The sequence below is a fragment of the Gouania willdenowi genome, chromosome 19, assembly GCF_900634775.1.
Source record: "Gouania willdenowi chromosome 19, fGouWil2.1, whole genome shotgun sequence".
NCBI lineage: Eukaryota > Metazoa > Chordata > Actinopteri > Blenniiformes > Gobiesocidae > Gouania > Gouania willdenowi.
Genome location: NC_041062.1, coordinates 12,448,959 through 12,470,137, shown reverse-complemented (window position 1 = coordinate 12,470,137; position 21,179 = coordinate 12,448,959). Strand labels below are relative to the sequence as shown.

General features: G+C 37.2%; 1 protein-coding gene across 3 annotated transcripts; it reads left to right on the top strand.

Moving 5' to 3' along the window:
- The first annotated feature begins 589 nt into the window (after positions 1–589).
- On the top strand, positions 590–19,565 carry kctd5b (potassium channel tetramerization domain containing 5b). 3 transcript variants are annotated; one of them, XM_028476037.1, is made up of 7 exons: positions 590–914; positions 10,358–10,466; positions 10,993–11,084; positions 11,160–11,255; positions 11,416–11,520; positions 13,281–13,406; positions 16,520–19,565. In XM_028476037.1, exons 1-7 carry the CDS (start codon positions 699–701, stop codon positions 16,547–16,549), a joined length of 774 nt encoding a protein of 257 aa, XP_028331838.1. In that variant the 5' UTR covers positions 590–698; the 3' UTR covers positions 16,550–19,565. The 3 variants fall into 3 exon arrangements, with proteins under 3 accessions (XP_028331838.1, XP_028331839.1, XP_028331841.1); XM_028476040.1 differs by lacking the exon at positions 11,416–11,520 and having other exon boundaries at positions 592–914; XM_028476038.1 differs by lacking the exons at positions 11,416–11,520; positions 16,520–19,565 and having other exon boundaries at positions 591–914; positions 13,281–15,593.
- Positions 19,566–21,179: the final 1,614 nt, after the last annotated feature.

Here is a 21,179-nt window from a genome sequence, read left to right as displayed (position 1 = left end):
TTAATTGGCAATAATTTTCTCAAAGTTCACCCTTAAAAACATTTTGAAGGGAAAGGGGAAAAAAGGCTGTTAAGCATGGCTCACAATCTTGGAGAATTATAGGTACCAGAGTAATTATTTACAGTAATAATGGTTATTTTCAAACTAAATATTCACTTATTTCCTATTCCAGTATTTCCATAAAATATGTATTCCTAAAATAGCTGTTGTCGTATGATCAGTATAGTATTTTAAACATTTCACATTATTTGTAGAGTAAAAAGATAAAGGACAGTGAAGTTATTGATTTTATTGTTGACATTTCTTTTCTGTGTTGCTCTTTGTAGACGGTCCCTGACTCCGAGCCCACTTTTCATCTTTTTTTTTAATTTATTTTTTTAATCTTAACAGACAAACACTAATAAAAAGAAAAAAACTCTATTGTTTTATTTATGTTACATTGAGTATATAGAGGTGTAGATCGTTGCTTGATATAAATGCGATAAATTATAGTGTATCCATATCTCTAACTAAACATCCCCCTCCACGTTGAAGCATCAGGGGATCCAGGCGTGGAGCACCGCCTTACTCTATGATAATTTATGCATTTGTGGAGCGGTTTAGTAGGAGTGGCTCAGGAACTGTGGCAGTCTGCTTTGCCAGAGACGTGGTCTCGGACTCGACGCCTTTCCTTCGAGCCGTGCAGAGGGTGGAGGAGGATGGCAGAGAACAGCACCGAGACCAGCGGCTCCATCCATCGGAGGTGCCTGACCCATTCCCCCACTGAGAGGAACAGCTTGCCTGGGGCATCCAAGTGGATTCGGCTCAATGTCGGGGGGACGTATTTCTTGACGACCAGACAGACGCTGTGTCGGGACCCCAAGTCGTTTCTGTACAGGCTGAGCTTGGCGGACCCCGAGCTTGACTCGGACAAGGTACATGGTACATGCTAAGCTAGGACGTGGCGCTGTTCACTAGTTTTAAGCGCTGCTGGACAACTTCATTTCACATCACTACGCACACCTCGCTTGTATTTATTCACTCATTAACTTGCAATTAACAGCGTACAAAGCAAGTGACTGTAAGGTTAGCCTTCACACATTTCTAAAAAGCTACATTTTAGTCAGAGACTCCGCTAAACCTAACATATATAGCTAGCTAGCTTTAGCCCATAAGCTAGCTAGATTCCGACAGTTACCGGACGACCTCACTACTAAAATATGTTGTTTTTTTATTCAACACAATAAAAGATCTTTATGACAGAAATGTATTCTCATATTGCAACACCGCTATCTTTACATTTATTTCAATAAAGTGGAAGGTTAAACACTTTTATTAACGGCTTTTGTAGTTAATAAAAACGAAATAAAACACACAGAATGTCTGCACACATTACCTATAAACTTTACCAATAATATATGAGGTCACTATTGTCAATTCAAACCTAAGGTCTGCTGGCCTAAAGTGGTCGTCAGAACGCCATATACGACCCGTACTATGACTATATACAAAGTCATTAACTGTGAAGATGTTTTCATCAAGTAGTAACAATGGGTTTATTATTTATACAGCGTCATTCTGTATATACTTCATTTGATTGCAGAAACTATATTTTTACACCTTTTTTTTTGTTACTAGGATTTAATTATAATAACAAGATTCAATTGCAGTATTTGTGGAGGTTTACATGCACATACTAAGATAGGGTTTCCATTTGGTCAGTTGTGTAATTTCATGATTTTTTCCTTGTGATTGTTGATATTTGTGACATCGGCACATGACCCCTTATCCTCAGATATGTCCACAGTGCGTGAGCTGTCATGGGCCACATCATGTGGTGACTTTGCTCATAGCTTTGACAGTGGGAAGCGATTCAGTGCTCGGTTAGTTGGACATCAATCAAATCACAGACTCAAACCATCTATTGTGCTCATTGTGATTATTATTATTTTAAAATTGCAGTATTTTTAATAGAATTGTTTAAGGCAGTGGCTATTTGTGCAGTTGCTGTATCAATATACCAACATTCTATCCGTATGCAGTGCCCCTATTTGGCCAGTCTATGTCACGTGATAGGTCAGTCATTGACCAGTTTAGGTCGCGTGACTAAGACTAAACCATACCCTAAACCTAACTCTAACCCTAAAAAGTGTTGCGATATTTGGTTATAGCCTAGCCCTAAGATGCTTTGTACTTGTACTTCGGTAACCATACCATTAGCACTGAAGGTTATACGTACGGCAACTATGCGCAGTAAGCCGAATGCCTGTATTTCCGTCACTGCCGGACCCGTAGCTATAGTTCCGTCAGTTTTATTTGAGCCCAAACCCAGGAAATACGCTAAAAGGTTTTTTTTTTTCGTATATGTATTTTTAAAGGTGGAATTTGCCGTGTTAAATATGTTCAAAAAAAAAAAAAAAAAACCTAACCCTAACCCAGGAAATACCCTAAAATGCTTTTTTTTCCTTTTTTTTTTTTTTTTTTTTTTCATATTTGTATTTTTAAAAGTGAAATTTGCAGTGTTAAATATGTTAAAATAAGAATGTCAGAAGTGGGATTCAAACCCACATCAGCGAAAGGAAAAAGCATTGAGTCTAGCACCTTAGACCATGCATGCGCACAAGGAAGTGCCGGAACTGTAGTCAGGTTTGTCTGAGGTCCGGGTCCGGAACTATAGACACTTGGTTGTTTAAACTGTGTAATTTGTGTTTGTATACTTACTTAGACATATTAGACATTGGCTACTACTACCATTACACTAACTATATATGACAAAACACAGAATACTATACACACCAGATTGTTAGTAATTATTTATATTCTGATTGAACATTCTTAATTTTGACAGCAAATGCAACTTAGTTTCAAAATGTACTCATTGGAACTATTTCAGTTAGTGTAATTTAATCAGCTAAACGATATTAGTTGAGGAAATCTGTTACAGATATAGCCCACTGAAATCTAAATTATCATTAAGCAAGCTGTTATGGGATGTTAAAGGCTTGTCCCGCCTTCCACATAACGAAGTAGTTTTAATTGGACACCTTCCAAAAAAAGGTGTGATTAGATTTTGTCAAATGTGTACATTGTAGTTTAGTTTCTTATTAGTCAACAAAAGTATCAGTATATTTTGATTTTATTTTCATTACATGCTTTAAAAAAAATAAAATAAATGGCCATATTCTAGTTATTGTCACGTAAATAAAATTAACACTGCTGTTGAGTTGAAAGGTCATACCAAGAGTACGTAATGTAATTTTAGAATTAAAGACGAGTATTTTTCCAGCTGCAATTTTTGTATTTTTTTTTGTATTTATTTATTTAAAAAAAAAAAAAAAAATCATTATCGTGGGCCTATTATCATCTATCATATCGTATTTTGAATTCCCATTAGCCAATGACCACTACCTCAATTAACTGAGGTTTTGTCGTTACAGATTTTTATATCATGGTAACTACATTTCAAAGGGATCCCCATAAAAAAAATTGTATTTAATGTTTATAATAGTATTATATTAAACATTGGGTTATTTGAGTATCTGGTTAACTGAAGTTTAAAGCCTGGATTTGCATTTTAATTAAATGTTGTCTTCTTATATGTGCCAACTTATTGAAGTACCAGCACTTTTCCCAGTTAGAATAAAATCATAAAGAGCAACTATTTCATTTCCTTGTTTGCTCCACAGTCGACCTCTTTATTTATGCTGGGCTTCTTTAATGAGTAAAAAAGTCACTGTTAGTTAGAGTTGGTGCTGCTGACAGCCTAGAGATGGTGATGAACGCACTAATATCCCCAAATGACCCCGACGCTCATCAAGCAAGCTGTTCTGTTCGTCCATCTGTCCAAATTAACACATATTTTTGTGAGTCTCACCACCCCCGACCCCTCCCCAGCACCAACAAAAACAATGCATTATCTGCCTGAATATTTAATGCATTGTGCTGTCAGTTATTGGTTCAGTTTACTCCCTTTCTGTCCCTCTTTATTATAATCTGAGGGCTACCCTTTAATTGCATGCAAATATTTAAATCTTGGACTAATCAGCTTGTTTTTTGTGTGTCAGTTTGTCTGTTGAAGCTATCCATTGTTTTAAGTGTTTAGCACTCAGTATTAATCTGTGTACCTCTCGTCTACAGAATGTCTAGTTTAAAGGGTTATTCACACCAAAAATATAAACGGCTCAAGACTATCGTATGTTAACTTTGCTAATAGGAATGAAAAAGTAATTTAAATGCAGGCTTGTGTAGTGCACCATTCATGAAACGCTATCTGGTTTTATGAGTTTAAAGACATTCAATGGTTCCAATCATAGCGTAGACTTGCCTTTTTAAGGTGTCCTTCTTGTTCAGCCAGAAGACACGGGTAGATCTGTAGTAAGATGGCTGATCGTGGTGTCCAAATGCTGCATCGTTGTCAAAGTTCTTGTTTCTTGGTAAGTGGAACATCAAAATCTGTCCACCGTAAATTGTTAGATTGAAATGGTACCCAGGGTCCCCATGGTCATGAAAAGTTATGGAATTTGAAAAAAACAACTTTCCAGTCTTAAAAAGTAATGAAATAATTTAATGTTTTGGAATTATAGCCTATTTTATTTTAATGTTCCAACAAAATCCAACCTTCGCTCTTACTATGGGACGTCAGGCAAGTCCCTTAACCCTAAAACCTTGTGTTGTACATCGCTTTTAATAAATGTCTGCAAATTGAAATTGTAATCTCATAATTAAACATGGTAGCACTTAGTTAGTAGTTGTTTAATGTTACATTCAATTGCAAAATATTGCAAAATGAGTGTCAAAGGCAATTGCGCCTTGTATCATGCTATGATAGATAAGTTATGGACATAACTTGCATTCCCTGTGCCACATTTTTGCTACTAACTATGGCACACTGTTACATTAGTGCAATGTTTCTGAAATGGGGGTACGCGATGACACTACCGGGGGTACTTGAGAGAGAGATAGACAGGAAAATGAACAAAGTGTCAATCTTGGTCCCACCCCAGGCGTGAGATGACCGGAAATGATAGAAACTATAGAAATAAATCTATTCAGGAGCCACTAAATCAATATTTTTGAACCTTGGGGTTGCCTGAAATTTCTGAAAAATTAAAATAGATTTTTGAAATTTTTTAATTCTTTTTTTTTTTTTTTTAAATTAAAACACACAATCTTAAACAACTGTATTTCTATACTTTCACTTTATAAATATGGTTAAATTAAAATACATTAAAAATTAATATATCCGAGCTCTAATATGATCAAAGATCAATTGTAGAAAAAAAATTCTTAATAAAAATGGGTACTTCTCCACCCGACAACTGACAACAACCGACATATTAACGCTGATTGGCTGACATCTCCAAAATGGCAATGCCCACATGTTAAGGGATATTATGTGTATTTGAAGGCTAAAGTATGATATAAATGACTCTAAAGAATGAGTTACTTTTCTTAGCTTTGGACCCATCATCTAAAGTGCGTTCATGTGATGGGTTGCGTATCACTTTAAGATCATCAATTTCTACTTTGTGTTACTTTCCATTAGGCATTTCTTTTTCCACCTGCAGCCTTGTTTTTAAAATGCATTTGTGGAAATCTGTGCACCTTGATTCCACTGAGGTTAAGATGCTCACACAGAGTCGGATGCCCAGCAGACGGATAGATCAGTAAAGTGCTCCGTTTTTGAACGAATGCAGCATTGTGTTTCCCAGCCAAGGAAGCAAGTGTTTCAGTTCTCAGTCACGCAGGCTGACGTTCTTCAGCAGGACTCTTGAGGAGAACTGCATTATTCATGTTGTTGACTGGAGCTTGTTTTTTCACATAGCGACAGAGCAGCGGGAAAGTGAAAGATGTTCGTCACGTGCGGGGCTCTAACGGCTGGCAGTCATGCATTGGTGCAGCAATCTCTTGAATTAGCTTCTCTCAGATGATTAACGTCAGTGTGTGGTGTTGTGTTGAAGGGATATTGATATTCATTGTTCCTGCAAGGCTGTCAGATGCACATCAATGGGCCTTCACACCACTGGTGGACCGCTCTCAAAATACCACTCAAGTAGATAGCCAGCTTTCTAGCTTTGAGAGCTGCATCAATTTTTCAAGCAGCCCGTCACAAAGCTTTCTTATTCTTTTCCCATCTCTCTTTTCATATTTATATCCATTTACTGCATGTAGAAGTTCTCTGTGCGGCATGTGGTAGAGAAAAATTGCGCTACATTTAGTGCTGGATTCTGGTTGTGTGTCATGCCTGAGCACACTGTGGGAGGCAACGTAAATATTTAACGGTTCTACCGCCTCTTCCTTCTCGCACTAAGTGCTTGGCTGTAAAGCGCTGAGTCCTGGAGACAAATAGGGTGCTTTTAAAAATTTGATTTCACCATTTATTTCAGAAAAGTTTGCAAAAACTCTATCAAAATAAGTTTTTTGCCCTTTACTGACATGGGTTAATCATCATCAGCTAAAGGCAAGAAGTGCAATGTCATCACTTGCAAAATCTCACATTTATTGTGCGTTTTTTTGTTGTTGCATGTTTTTGACTTAAATTTGCTTAAAGCAGAACTAAGTAACTTGCACTTAGCGCTACCCCTAAAGCTCCCTTTTGGTTATGTCACTGTCGTAAACATTCCGCACCCCCGAGGCAGTAGCTCCTCCCTCCCGCTTCAGTGACACGGGCAGCGAGAGGCTTCCTAAACGTACAGGGGCAAAGTTAGTGGTTAATATTGAATAAGCCTACATTCTGAGTGGACTCATCCTTTAGTAACTCAGTAAGTTGACCATTTATACTATAAAAACGGTCGCGGTTTAGTATTTATGATAAGGTAAGTGATCAGCCAGTTGTCCACCCTGTCACCCTGCTGCGCAGACACACACACACACACACACTCCCTGGTAATGACATCACTGGAGCGATGAAGTGACCAAAAAGCACCACTGTGTTCAAGCGACTCATCACGGGCGATTGAAGCGACTGCAGTCGCTACAGTTGCGATCGGTTTGAACGCACCTTTAGTGTGTATTAAGCTGTCGTAAAGCAGTGTGTGTTGTCACGAGAACGAGAACAAAGCTGCGAGACTGCCACTGGGTCGGAGGCAGGAAAAGTTACAAGTGCTGTTCTATGGCCAGAGACGGCAGGGGCTGATGAAAGACCCCCATAAACACTTGTATTACCCTCAGAGGGACTACGAGAAGGATTTATTAAGGTGAAAAAGTTACTTACTTCTGCTTTAACAATTGCTTGGATATTTTCTGGTTTGCTCTCAGAGTTTATTCTTTATTTATTGTGCAACCCATAGTAAGTGCTCAGCTGAAAAAAGACTTCATAGAAACTATCCATTACATTAAGAAACAAACAAAATGCATTGCTGGCCTTACAAGCCACAACCTATGAAAATGTGTGAAGTTCCTCTTTACCTTGGTGAGAGGTTGTAACTTTCATTCAAATGGCAGTGTGAAATATTCTAAAATCTGCACTAGTTGCATATAATCTAGCTGTGATGTTTATTATTTAAAGGTGAAGGCCTGTTTGACTATGCCATTACTGCTTGCACTCCAGAGGGACTCCTGGCTCCAGCTCTACAAGGATCAGACTTCCACTTGGCTAAGTAGCTCCAGTCATGTGACCTCAGAGGATCTACTGTAACATCTTGGAGCTCTGACTCTGCTGGAGACTTGTGCTGGGACCTAACTTATGAGCAGACTTTAATACCGACGCCATTGTCTTTTATTCTCGTCTTTTTCAGCATAGACGAGCAGTTTGCATGTCTCGTTTTTCTTGATTTATTAAACGCTTTTAAGCTTAATTGTTGCACTCTGGGGTTTGTCCTGAGAAGCCAGCATGCTGCAGCTTGTTTAATTTATTTGGATTAAGGATTGATTGTCAGCGTTAATGTGCCTGCACAAAGCCTCTCTGGGCATCGTGCTCTGAAGGGTGGGTCACTGTGGTATTTCCTGTGGTTCGATATGCATTGTGTGTTTGTGTGTGTGTGTGAGGAGGAAGAGGAAGAGTGTATCTTATAGATTCTGGCTAACAGTCCACCCATCTAGTTAGCTTTTGTTTGAATCCATTCATGGTACAGACCATTTCCACACACCAACAATACTTGTCTGACCTAGTTTTTCTTTTTAGTTATTTTTTTTACTTTATAGAAACGTTCTGGATTTTATGAGTCAACTTTTCTCCTTTTGAATCTGGCAGCAGTTGTAGGATATATTTACTGCAGCAATCTTCATCATTCCAAGTTCCAACCCCTTTCAATTGTTTCCCAGTGCTCCCCAGTACGGGCCCACAGCGAGACAGCATTTTGTTTTCAGTTAAAAACACTACCCTCTTTGTGTGCAAGGGCCTTTTGTTGAAACCCCAGAATCATTTACGTCTGGTCTGATTCAGTGTTGTCTCGTAAGCTGCATATATACTCGTGTATCTGTTAGACAAGCTCATATATGCTGCCAGTTAGAAAAGGGGCTAAATATACCTGTACATGCAATTATTTAGAGTTAATCAGTAAATTACATTTGAAGCTTTTAATCATTGTACAGTAAAAAATACATTTTTAAGACTACATTTTAGCTTCTTTAAGTTTTTTTTCTGAGGCTCACCATGGACAGTGTTGGGGTAAAAAGAGGAATGTAAACTTAGTATACTATTGAAGTATGTTTAGCAGAATGATAAAGTTGATTTAAAGCACTTCCCCTCTGGCTTCTTGGTTGAACTTCTCTAAAAATGACTATTAAAAAAAAAAACATCTTAGACTTAAGAATAAAAGGACTTTCTGTTTGAGCAGATGTTTTCACTTTCAGATGTTTGTCTTTCATCTAGGTTCTTTGTCCGTATGCAAACTGAGTCAAGATCGATATTTATGATGTGTCAAACTAATGGACCCAGTTGTTAGATATGTTGGAGTATAATAAAAATGTGTTCTGCATACAAAGATATAATGGTATATGTTGAAAGACCATCAATGCAAAAATACAGACAAAAACAAAACAAGAATACATCTGATGAGACTATAACTGACAGCCCTCATCCAACCAGGCTGCATACAGAGTGATACACTGTTTTTATTTGATTCGAAGCAAGAGTAAACCTCAAACTAAGGCTACAAACAATAATAATAAAGATTTTAAGATTAATTCTTCTAAACCCATAAATGCTACAAGGTTATTGATTTGTCTGAAGAAGCCAAAGTTGCACCTTACAAATGCAAGTTTCATTTTCATTCTGCTTGTTACTATGCACACTCCTTGGGGAAACAATCATTTATTTTGTGGATTTCTGTACTTGTTATAGTTTCTTTAAATTAAGAAGCTCAATGCACCAAAAGCTGCTTGTGATGACATTTGCATTGTTGTTATGAACCTACTCCCCCCCCCCCACCCCCCCACTCCCACCCTACCTGCACTCGTGTTTCAACAAACTTGGGGCAAAAAGACCAGAATAATGCTCCACCAAGCTCGTGTGGAGTATTTTGGTCATGAAAATCAGGTCAGCCTGCCAAGAGGCTCAGAGATTCATTACAAAAGTGAACGCACTGGGGCACTTTCTCATTACTTGAGAGATTAATGGGCTTTCAGTTGAAGCCATCTTTCCAATCCAATCCATGTGCATGGGTCCATTAGTTGAGGGCTTGGGTTTGTGTTTGTTAACGGTCGTATCCTACCTAGAGTATGTAACGGCATTCATGTTTTTTTGTAGATTCTGCGATTCTATTGACCAGCTTTGCTTCTTGGTAATGTTTGAGGCAAATTCACCCTATATTATCACGACTAAGTTTGCTCCAATCTCTTCTCATGTTTTGTGTGTAATCTACTTTTTTGATGCTCTAAATGCCAGATTTAACTGTGCCATTTTTTTAGTTTAAACTGTGTATTAGAGAGATAGCAGCGCAGCCATTTGGCTCTCAGTAGAGGTACTTTCTCTCAGTCCCCTTGGTGGATTCAGCCTGCTGCTGCACATCTTTTCCTGTTCTGCTCTAATTGTTTTAGCCTCCTTTTTTCCCTCGAGACAAAGTCCGTCTAATCGCAGTACATGCGGAAATTGTGGAATACCCAGTGGTTGTGAAGGAATCGAGATCAAACCCAAGGCCTGTGGGAATAGAGCAGAGAGATTCCCAGTGGTTATGTGTGTGGCACTGTGGACTGAAGTCCTCCCAGCTCCTGTCAAAGATATTATCATTGCATTTGGCCTCAAAACTCTGACCCCTTAAGTTTAGTTCAATGGGATTTAATGCGCTTGGATTTTGTTGTGATTATGGTATGTGCAAAGTTTAGATTAAAGATGTTTTTCCTTTTTATATTTTAGGTGTGTAGTTGCCTAACAATTGGTGTGTTACAGAAACCGAAATGTGTTTTTGGACTAACCTTTCTGTTCTCGTTTGCTTTTCAGGATGAAACTGGTGCCTATCTCATTGACAGAGATCCCACGTATTTTGGGCCAGTGCTCAATTACCTGAGGCACGGCAAGTTGGTGCTCAACAGGGACCTGGCAGAAGAAGGTAAAGTCTATGAATAACATTTAAGTACACAATTGTAGCAGGAGCGTTGTAATTAGGGTTGCACGATATTGGATTTTTGGCCACTATTCCAATATTTCACAACTAATTTGTTGTGAAACACACACGTCTGATTGCAAAGCTCATTTATGACTTGTTTTCAAACAAAACTATGAAGAGAGTTGCAGCCTACGCTACTTAAAACAGTTACTACCTACTTAAAACAGTTACTACCTACTTAAATGTTGTATTTGAGTGTAAAAATAGCGTTTCTACAACATCCAAACATTCTGTCATAGCTTCATATGATGAAAAAATCAAACCATGGGGAAATCAGTAAATTGACTAAATTCAGTGAATAATTTATTTGGGATTTTCTTAATTATTGATTGGAATGTTTCCTAAACTATCATTAGTTGTTCAAGAAGTACAGGGTTTATTAAGGAATATACCAGGCTTCAAAATGAGTTTTTAACACTAATTATTGTTCTTTGGTGTGTTGGCTGTCTTCTCATTCTGTTTTTTTCAGGTGTTTTAGAAGAAGCCGAATTCTACAATATCACATCATTAATAAAACTAATCAAGGACAAGATCAGGGAGCGGGACTGCAAAACATCACAGGTACATTGTCTTATAATGGACATAGAATTAATCAAGTGATTTTGGCCTTGAATTGACACGTGTGTTTTCATCCAGGTTCCTGTAAAGCATGTGTACCGGGTGCTGCAGTGTCAGGAAGAAGAGCTGACTCAGATGGTTTCTACCATGTCTGATGGCTGGAAGTTTGAACAGGTAAAATCTGCAACTGTGGAGTCGCACAAAAGGAAATCCTATCATCGTGAGCTTCCCCCACCCTGCGATGTTCACACTCGCCCAACAACAAATGGCATCTTTCTCATTGTACGCATACATGATCCGGGCAACTCGTCTGTGCTCTGATTGGTCGTTGCAGCTTGTCAGTATAGGTTACGGGCGGGCCCACCAGTCAGAGTTTCTGCTGATTGTGTCAAGGGAGGTGAAGGGGGAGCCGTCTGCTATGCCAAACAACAGCAGAGAGGTGTGTCCCACTAATTTCTGTCCACGGTCTGGTCACTGCATGGTCCCTGTGTTGTCCATACACACCCCGTCGGCCAATGTTTGTCCCCAGTAGACACTTAGATGTGAACTTTGAGTTGAGTCTTTTCAGTGTTTTTTACCGCCTGCTCGTAAGTGAGACCAAAGGAACCTGACACATTCGATCCCTATTACCTTTTTATTTCATTTCCCTCTCTTTTTTTCTAATATTGTATTAGTCCTAAGCCTGTGTAGGTTTCTCTGTCGTTGGTTTTGGTTTCTTCCTTGGTTGTTTCCTACAGATAGTTTTTCTTGTGACAGAAATGCAGTAAATGATCATGGGTGAACAGTTTGTATGAATCTTTGGGTTGAGCACAAATCCACGATGGCCCTTTTCTCATTAGAAATGGCTGGTTTTAGGGTGTGGACAGAATCCCCCAATAAAGGATCACTTGCTCTCACAGGTGAACAAGCTAGATGAGTGTAGACGGCAGTGATTGAAGCTGAGTTATATTCTTAGAAGAGTTATCCAGAAGGGAAGCACAGCTGTCTGTGAGCTTTTTGTATTTTTTTCACATTAAAAATCTAATGATCTCAGTGGATGTTTTGTTAGTCGATTTTATGCAGATTTTTGCTGCATCAATGCCCCGTGCAGGAGGTAACTTGCTTAACAACAAGTCGCTAGAAGCAATGGCTAATGAGGCAAAGCATGTCTGAACATGCACACCTGGGTATGGACGCATTACACGAGCACATGCACACACACACACACACACATGACACACAACAGCAAAAGCTGTTCCTGAGAAACAGTGATGGCTGTTTGTTTTTTGTTTGTTTTTTTCAGAGCTATACATTTCGTTGTTTATATATTTCATGGGGTATCCTTTTTAAAAAAAAAAAAAAAAAAAAATCTTTAATTATAATATGACAAGATCTTTTTTTTTTTCTTTTTTTACAGGTTTTCATTATAGTTCAAGCTGGTGTTAATCATTAGGTTTTCTGCTCCTATAGAATGAATAGTGTTGATTAAAAGATTGAATCCACTCTATTATTGTGTTGACTGGGTTATATCACAGCAGGCTCAGAAATGAAATGAAATTATTCATTTTGGATACTGTCGTACAGTTAATACAGACTGATGTGATTCAATGAACTACAAGAGATTAAAGCAAATTGGTGTAACTGAATGAATCTAAGTCAATTTATTTGAGAATTGTGTATTCCTATTTATAAAGATGCTCTTTTTTTCTTTTTGTTTTTTTTGTTTTTTTTTTAAATTGAAATTGGCTCATTATCAAATAACTAAATCCAATCCACCATGCCTAAATATTGTAGTATCATTGCTTCCTTTGGTCACCTTCTGCTGATCATTTCTTCCTCTTCTTTACGTGTCATGTATTGTTGCACTTTATTTTCATTGCTTCACTTTGGAGACTTGTGATTATTTAATTTATGTGGGAGAGTGACAATTATATTTTGTGAGTTATCAGAATACTTATTGGCTTAACATTAGAGACATCAGGATTAGTTTTTGTAGATGGATCAGCTCATATTGAAACAACTTTGTTCTCCAAGAAGGCTTTTTGCAAGCTCCTTAAGATGTAAAGCAAATCTTAAATTTCAATTATTCAAGATGAAAAGATGAATATGAGCAACAACTAGTCTGAATTTGATTATTTTATTACCATCTTTATTGATTCACCTGTTTTTTTTTTTTTCCTCATTTCTTTGTGTTCTTGCTTGTTTCTCATTTCTCCGTAGCTGGTTAGCATCGGATCCTCTTACAACTACGGAAACGAAGACCAAGCTGAGTTCCTGTGTGTAGTCTCCAAGGAGCTGCACAATCAATCATACGGGACAAACAGTGAGCCCAGTGAGAAGGCTAAGGTGAGTATGAGAGCAAACCTTGTTGAAAAACCCCGCAGAGCATAAACGGGCTGGAGCGACTCGTGTGAAGGTTTTTTTTTTTTTTTTTTTTTTTAAATGTGCTCCATTTATGAATATGCTGCGAGGGAACTGAGAGCACCTCTAGTTTATTGATGAGAAACGACTCTGAAGGAGTGCATTGTGGAAGTGCAGAGCATGAGGATAGTAAGGTGTCTTTTATAGAAGCTTTTTGGAGGAAAAAAGACGGACAAAAATACAGTTTTAAAGGTCGACAGATATTTAGCCAAGTTCTGAGGCTCTCTTGTTGCAAATTTTGGTTTTAACACAATTATTGCTGCATGGAAAAAACATATTTGGACCTAAAATCTCAACAGATTAATCCAGGGAAGGATTATCCACAGATTAGGTTTGGTATTTGGTCAGTAATGACGTTCTCCTCTGAATACAAACCTCAAACATCAGCTACAATCACACCTTAACAGATATTAGGTTACATCTCACATGTAGCTGCAACTAACAACCTAAGGCGACACTTTTTTTACATGTTTGTTTGGTCCCATTGCATTTTTTTTTTTGTAAATGTTAATCCCATTTGAATGTTGTTGGTATTTTTGCACCTGGTTCTCCTTCCCGACATTTAACACCTTCATTCATTTCTATTATTTTAAAGAATGCCTTTCTTGTCTTCTTCTGTGCTGTCTGCATGCTGCATGTTGCTCAGAGCGAGGACGAAGAGACGGATTATGAAATGAATGAGTCTGATTAGGGTTGAGCACTTGTGACTCACTGGTGAGCGCTCAACTGCTCTTTAGTCCCCCTACCCCCCCCACACATGCACACCTTTTCTTTTATCACTCCTTCATTCCTCCCTGCCTGGCAGAGCTCTTCACATTTGTTTTCTGAGAGGCCGAGAGCTGACACAAGATGATTAGATGTAGATATGTAACCAGCTTTGGTTTCAAAACTACAGTCGGATCTGAGTCCAGATGGTAGTAGCTGAGGCTTAATGTTTCTGCAGGTGAAGCTCTCTCTGAAAACAGACGGGAAAAGTCTCCATGTTTCCTAACCCTTGTTGTCCTAAACAGTTTCACAGACTTGGTTAAAGGAGGGCATCAGCTGCTGCGTTTTGACGGGACATTTAACAGAATCTGTACGCTCCCTGAGCTGCTGTTAGCTCATCGCTAATTAACTTAGCCAGCTTTGATTTCATAAAGCAATAAAGATTAATCCAATAGGAACGATCGAGCTTTCTTTATTGCTGTTCTCTGTTGCCGTCTCCCAATCTTTGTATTGCAGTGGTTAACAGATTGAACAGCGTAAGTTTTAATTTTAGAGCTTTTAGAAAAATATTGACAGTGTTTTGGATATTTCACATTTAATTATGACGAATCGTCCCCCCCCCCCCCCCCCAAATTAAAATTCTACAAAATACTCCAAAAGGACAAAGTTTAAATATACTACAAACTGTCTGTGAGTAATTCAAGATAACAAAGGCGTGGCTTTGGAACGACTCCCTGTCAGATCCCACTCTTATCTACATTTTGAAATCTTTCACGTTGAAACAGTAATTCCATTCTATAGCTGTAATTCTACACTTGACCTGAATAAAGTCCTGGAATAATATGTAATGGTGCAGTTTAGCAAAGGAAAATTGAAAAACTGAACTTGTGACTGAAAGGCTCTCTGCAGGTTAGTAGTTTGCCTTTGTTAATGAGATGCCCAATGAAATGGTACATTAGACCAGGAATGTCAAACTCAAGGCCAGCAGGCAGCGTCCGCTGGCTTCAGAGCATTCAGTTTGACCCACAGGAGGCTTTACAAAAAAAAAAAATCCATTAATGACTTAAAACCTGAGGTAAACCAGCAAATACTGTTGTTCAGTTTTTGGTCCAGCCCAGATTTATCTGACATTTCTCCTTAAAAAAAAAAAAAGTTTCATTTATTTTTTTATTCAGTTTATTTCCGACATGGTTGCATTCACAGAAGTTTTGTTATTCCTTTTTTTTTTTTGTTTTGTCCATGCCGAAAAAGGAGACAACAGAAGCAGTTTGCTTATCCAAGTCCCGTCCCCTGCCATTGCATTAGATAAGCCAATAAAAGCATGCAGTGACAAGGCAAACGTGTTCCTTTAAAGAAAAAAAAAATGGTGAAAAAACCCCAAAAAATATCATTAAACCTAAGAAAAAATAAATCCCAATTTGGCATCATTTTCTAAAAACGAAAATGTATTGCATGAAGTAACACATGAGAGGCTATTATTTTATTAAACCTTAGATAATGCGAACACTGTTCATATTTTAACAGTAGAGTCTAGGGATGTAAAGATTAATCGTGAGGCAGTTAAAAATCGATTCATAGGTGTCACGGTTCACATCAATACTCTGCAATTGAATCGCAGTACTTTTTTTTCCTTTTTTAACAGCAGAGGGCGCTATATAGAATTTGAAATTCAGGACATACCACCGTGTTTTAAATCAGAAAGATTTATTTTTAATTAAATTGTATTGTTTTGCATAGTTTATCAAGGGATTCTTTTGACAATGAAAGATAAAAGAAAATGGTACAGTATTTTTATTTTCGAGGAAGAAAAAAAATTAATATTTTTCAGTCATCATTTGTCTACAGTCTCATTTTGTTTAATAAAATAAAAATATCAGGAGTTGAGTGAATCGTTACATCCCTAGTAGGGACAGATACTAAGAGAAACAGAACAAGTATCAAAGAGAACAATTTAATCAGGTTAGCCAATCAGTAACTCAATACTGGAATAATAGAAAAAAACAAATATCCAACAATTCAGCTGCTTGCTTGTCTTTTCTACCAACGTTGAGCACATCTGACATGGCTTCCTTCTAAATTCTTCTTTCCCCGAGTTCACAACCCTTCCCTTTTTTCTTTGCACTCTCACTCAGGTTAATTTGATCATCCTCCCAGTAGAATGAGAGTGCAGCTTAGGCTCAGACAGTAAACACTGGCCATAGAGCATGTTTCAGTGCAGTTTGGAGGTGTGCGTGTCCTTTGGAGCTAGAGCGTGTTTGTATAGTTTAGCCATGAAATCACCTTTTAAAAAAATTTTGTTAATTCTGTTTTTTTCTTTTCATTTTTCTTCACAGATTCTGCAGGAGAGGGGCTCTCGGATGTGAGAAGTATTATGAGATCCAGGTGTTATGATGCATACATATCATCTTTGTGGAAGATCATTTGGCACAATGGATATTTTAGGGAGGGGTTTGCATTTCTATAATGTTGTTCCTCCACTTTAGTTTTAATTTCATGATGTAAATAAGTCTGTTTACGGACTATTTGTGCCTGTACGTTTTAAACTGGATATTTTTGAATTTGCTTTTTTTTTTTTTGTTTATATGAAATTAATTCCAAAATTATCTCCTCTATAAAACATGGCCGTCATCCTTTAGGGCCAATGAGTCGCTCAGGGTTATCTACTGGTAATTCATGGATCCTCCGGTTCAACTGTCTAAAAAGGGATCAGGATGCTTTTATAAATCAAACGCACGAGAAGGGAACCATGTGCTTATGACATATCTCACACAAGAACAAACTTACTTCTTTCTTTTTTTTATTGGGATTTGGGATTTTTGTACCCTGACTCCATAACACAGACTGTCACATTTATTTAGGACTCATTTGAGCTTGATGAACATGTTCTTCCAATAAATATTCAGTCACTCTCCAGGTTGAAGACGGTTTGACTGTTTTCGTCAAGGATGCCCATCATTTAACAAGATGATTTTTTTTTTCTTAGAGTTTGTGCAGTTGTGCTTCAGCCCCTTTTTTTAAAAAAAAAAAAAAACAACTGTATGACAGCTGCAGCTACAACACTGCAGCAAACGCTCATAACCATGGGTAACGTTCAAACAGAAAACAGGTTGAAAAACCGTGGGCACCAATGGTGGAGATAAAATGTAATAACTAGACGTGCTTTGATGTTTCAAAGCTATTAGTGGTTTCTAGTGCAGCAGAACATACCACACGAACCATCTATTGTATAATGCTATCTTAGTAACAACATTTTGCACAGACCGGGGTTCTGTGCACCATCATTAAAGGAAGTGGTTCTCAAACTAAGGGGATGATGAGGAACCCTGACTCCCTGTCACAATATGAGTTTGTTAACGGGGGGTGTTGGCAGGGTCAGTTCTTGGACAAAAGCTTTAACTCCTTTAAAGCAGCGCATGTTCCTAAATCTCTTTAAAATATTCATAAATCTAAAGGTTACCACCGAAGAAAATAGTGTTTTAAGATGTATAATGATTAAATAATGATGTCCTCCATGTATTTTTATTTTTACTTTTCCTGTCTGAAGTACATTTTTAAGGTGTTTCCCCTTTCACCACCGAGTTATCTTCAACTTGTTGATTTCTTAGGTTTAAGGGAACATCTTGTGAAATATTCTTTTTTTTTTTTCCTTTTAAGGGGGAAAAAGCCTTTGCAGTTTGAGGAACTGGAATTATTTCAGAGGTGGAGGTGAAGGAGGTTGTTCATATCAGACTACAGATATTGTAAATAATCCAAATTCAATATTACTATTTAACTCTTTAAGAAAACTGCACGTTTTGTACACTGTAAAGAACGGACAGCGCTGACTGGAGGTTGTTTATACTGGATCTGTGACCATGATACATTATTGTCAATGGTAACTTCTCGTTTTGCATTATTTTGTAATGGACTTCTAAGAGATGCAGTGGAAATGGCTGAATAAGGCTTCACTAAAAGAAAAAGGAAAAAAAGTGTGGATGTGTTTTGAAAAAACTAATAACAAAGCTATACCTGGCTGGCTATGAAGTTGACTGTTACCTTTTTTTCTTGCAGTGTAATATATTATTTTTAATTTTTTTCCTAACATTTGCAATTGTGTAGATTTCCTCCTCCACAGCATTACAAGCACTACAGTGAGAACCACTGTGCACATTGCTTACAGACTGTAATGTTGGTAGTGTAAATAATGCATTTTAGGACTCTTTTTTTTAATTATTATTATTATTTTAATATAACTATAGCAGTTTTGTCATGTTTAATCACAAATATTACTTTAGTGTTGCCTTCTTCTCCCAGTGACCAAAATCCAATGTCTTATGTGTATTGTACACATCCACGTGTCGGGGATGAGTCGACCTTTTCTTAACACTGGCACACTTTGTACATATTTACTAACTGACACACAAACCTCAAATATACTCACATTTACACTTGATTAATACCAGTTTTTATATCGCCTGGAAAGCAAGTATGGATGCATGTTTTTTTTGAAATAATAGACACTTATGGGTAAATATTATCGATACACAAACACAACAAGGGCTTTAAGATCTGCAAAAGAGGTTCAATCAAAGTAGACTGGATTACCTGCCAGAGCTAAGCTATGTTTACATTTGCTATAGTATTGTGAAGCCTTCCAAATACGAACTGTCTTGCACTCCCTCTCAAACCCGCTGTCGGACGCGTGGCTGCATCGACTGCAAATGGCAGCAAACGCACGCTGACAGTTGCAAACACACTGACTGATGTTAATTCCACTCCATTTCTTTTATACAGTTGATGCTCGAGCGTTGTAGACAATCTTTGCTTCCCACTCCTCGTTCTCCTGTTGCAGGTATACTTACTTTTAATAAGACTAACATTGCCTGCACCGGCACACAGTTGAGACTTATTTTAGTCTTTTTTTTTTTGTGCAAGTGTGGTTTTATTTGTAACCTAATTTGATGTTTTCTGGTCCGAGGTGTTAAAATCCTCTCACTGCCCTTCACCAAGCAGTTTTTCTGATCGAGCATCTGGCATTGATTGACTTTTTGTGTGATGGAGAAACTTATATCTAATGTGTAGCCTAATACTTTGAAGTGCCCTGTTTGTTTGTTTTTGGGTTTTTTTCTCGCATTAGTCATTAAACCACACATCACTGTAATGCATGATTGATGATGAACTCACTTGTAACCAGAGGGAATGAGTGTCATTGCTCCTTTATCTAACAAATGCATTATCAGAAAAAGAAAAAAAACATTCTCATATCACATCGATCACTTCTTTACTATCTTATGCAAAGTTTCAATTGTATAAACCCAAGTATGAGGGTTAAAGGGGATAGAACTGTTTTGTCTTGCATAAGGTAAAATGAAATAATAATAATAAAAAAAATACTGTCAATTATACGTGTTTGTGCAGTTCTTCGTATTTGTTCATTAACCCTGATGTTTTTATTTTTCATTTGATAGTGGTTAAATACAGTGGGGTTTTCTCTGAGGGGAAAGTTGGGTGATACACTAAAGTTTCTTGTAAAAAAAAACATTTTTGTTTTATGGAGAAAAGCTTTAAAAAAAAAAAAAACTGTTAGCACCTTAAAAGTTACAATTTTATTGAAATGTTGGGGGTTTTGGTATTACACACAAATATTTTAGAAAACAAAAGTATTATTTTTCAAAAACAATACATTTTATAACTATTACAAGATTGTTATCCACACCCAAAACAATAAAAGCTTAAACTTCCCCTCATGTGGAAAACTAAAGCCTTGACGGGACAGGTTTGGGCCGCAGGTCAGATGTTGGACACCACCACTAATTATAAAACTGCAATAATCTTAAAAATAGCCAAATAATTAGAAATGTTGCCATTAGAACAAGTTAAATCAGCTGAATAAACCCAGTAATGTGTTGTAAAAACAATGTGTAAATGAGAGCTCAAGACATTAAATGTATTATAATCATTAAAATAATGTACAGGTTAATGTTTTCTATTTGTATGTATAAACTAGATTTTAGATGCACACTGACCTCTTGCGTTGGTTAATACAAGCCTGTGTCTATAATTTAGTTGTTTAAAAATATGCCTGTGTAAATGTCAACAAGGATTTTTTATTTCTTTCTTTCTTCATTTTCCACTTTCTCCAAAAGAACGCGATAACATTTACTCTATCAACCAAATATTCAAACTTAGCCTAAAAATCTCATTTATGCCTGTGAACGCAGCTTTGTAGTTTTTGTTGAACTTTGGTGCGGGGGTGGGGGTCCTTCGACTGTTCAAAGATGAAACGTTAATAAAGATATATATCCGTCTGTCCGAGTCATCCACCACGTCCGTCTGTGAAATGCACTAATTTTGTAATACAAACTAAACTATTAAGATATTAGCACTAGCGGAAATGACTGGTTTAACCAACTCCCTGAATATTTAGAAAAAACAATACAAGCGTTAATATTTTAGATTGGTAAGAAGGAAGAGTTAAAAAGATACCTCTAGAAAAAAATAAGGTTATAGCCATTGTCCAGGTCAATTAACAAGATGGGAACCTCTACATCGGGTTTTATCAGTTTATTATATTGTACGTAAGTGTAAATTAATCTGTAAAAAATTATGTAATATTGCAAACTTTTCTGTAGATTAGCAACATTTTAATTATCTCTGTTCTCCTTTTAAAATGGTTGACGTTACACAATAAATCACCAACTTCTGAACTGGAAGATTTTTGGAAAGACCAGGATTATAAATCTGAGTATGTAAGTGTAGTTTTCTTTAACATTTCCTCCTTGGACTTCTTCTATTTATTATTAGTTGTCTGCACTCACTGCTCCAGATTTTGGTACAACTAGATACATGACATATATCTATAATTAACTACTAATAAAGTCAATCACGATGTAATGCTAAACCCTTCGTGCTGGCAGTTTGGAACTCAATTTGTATTAATGGTTCATGAATTAATTAATTTGTCTCAAGCCCAAAACACATTTCTGATAAACAGATAAAAGTCCACACACACCA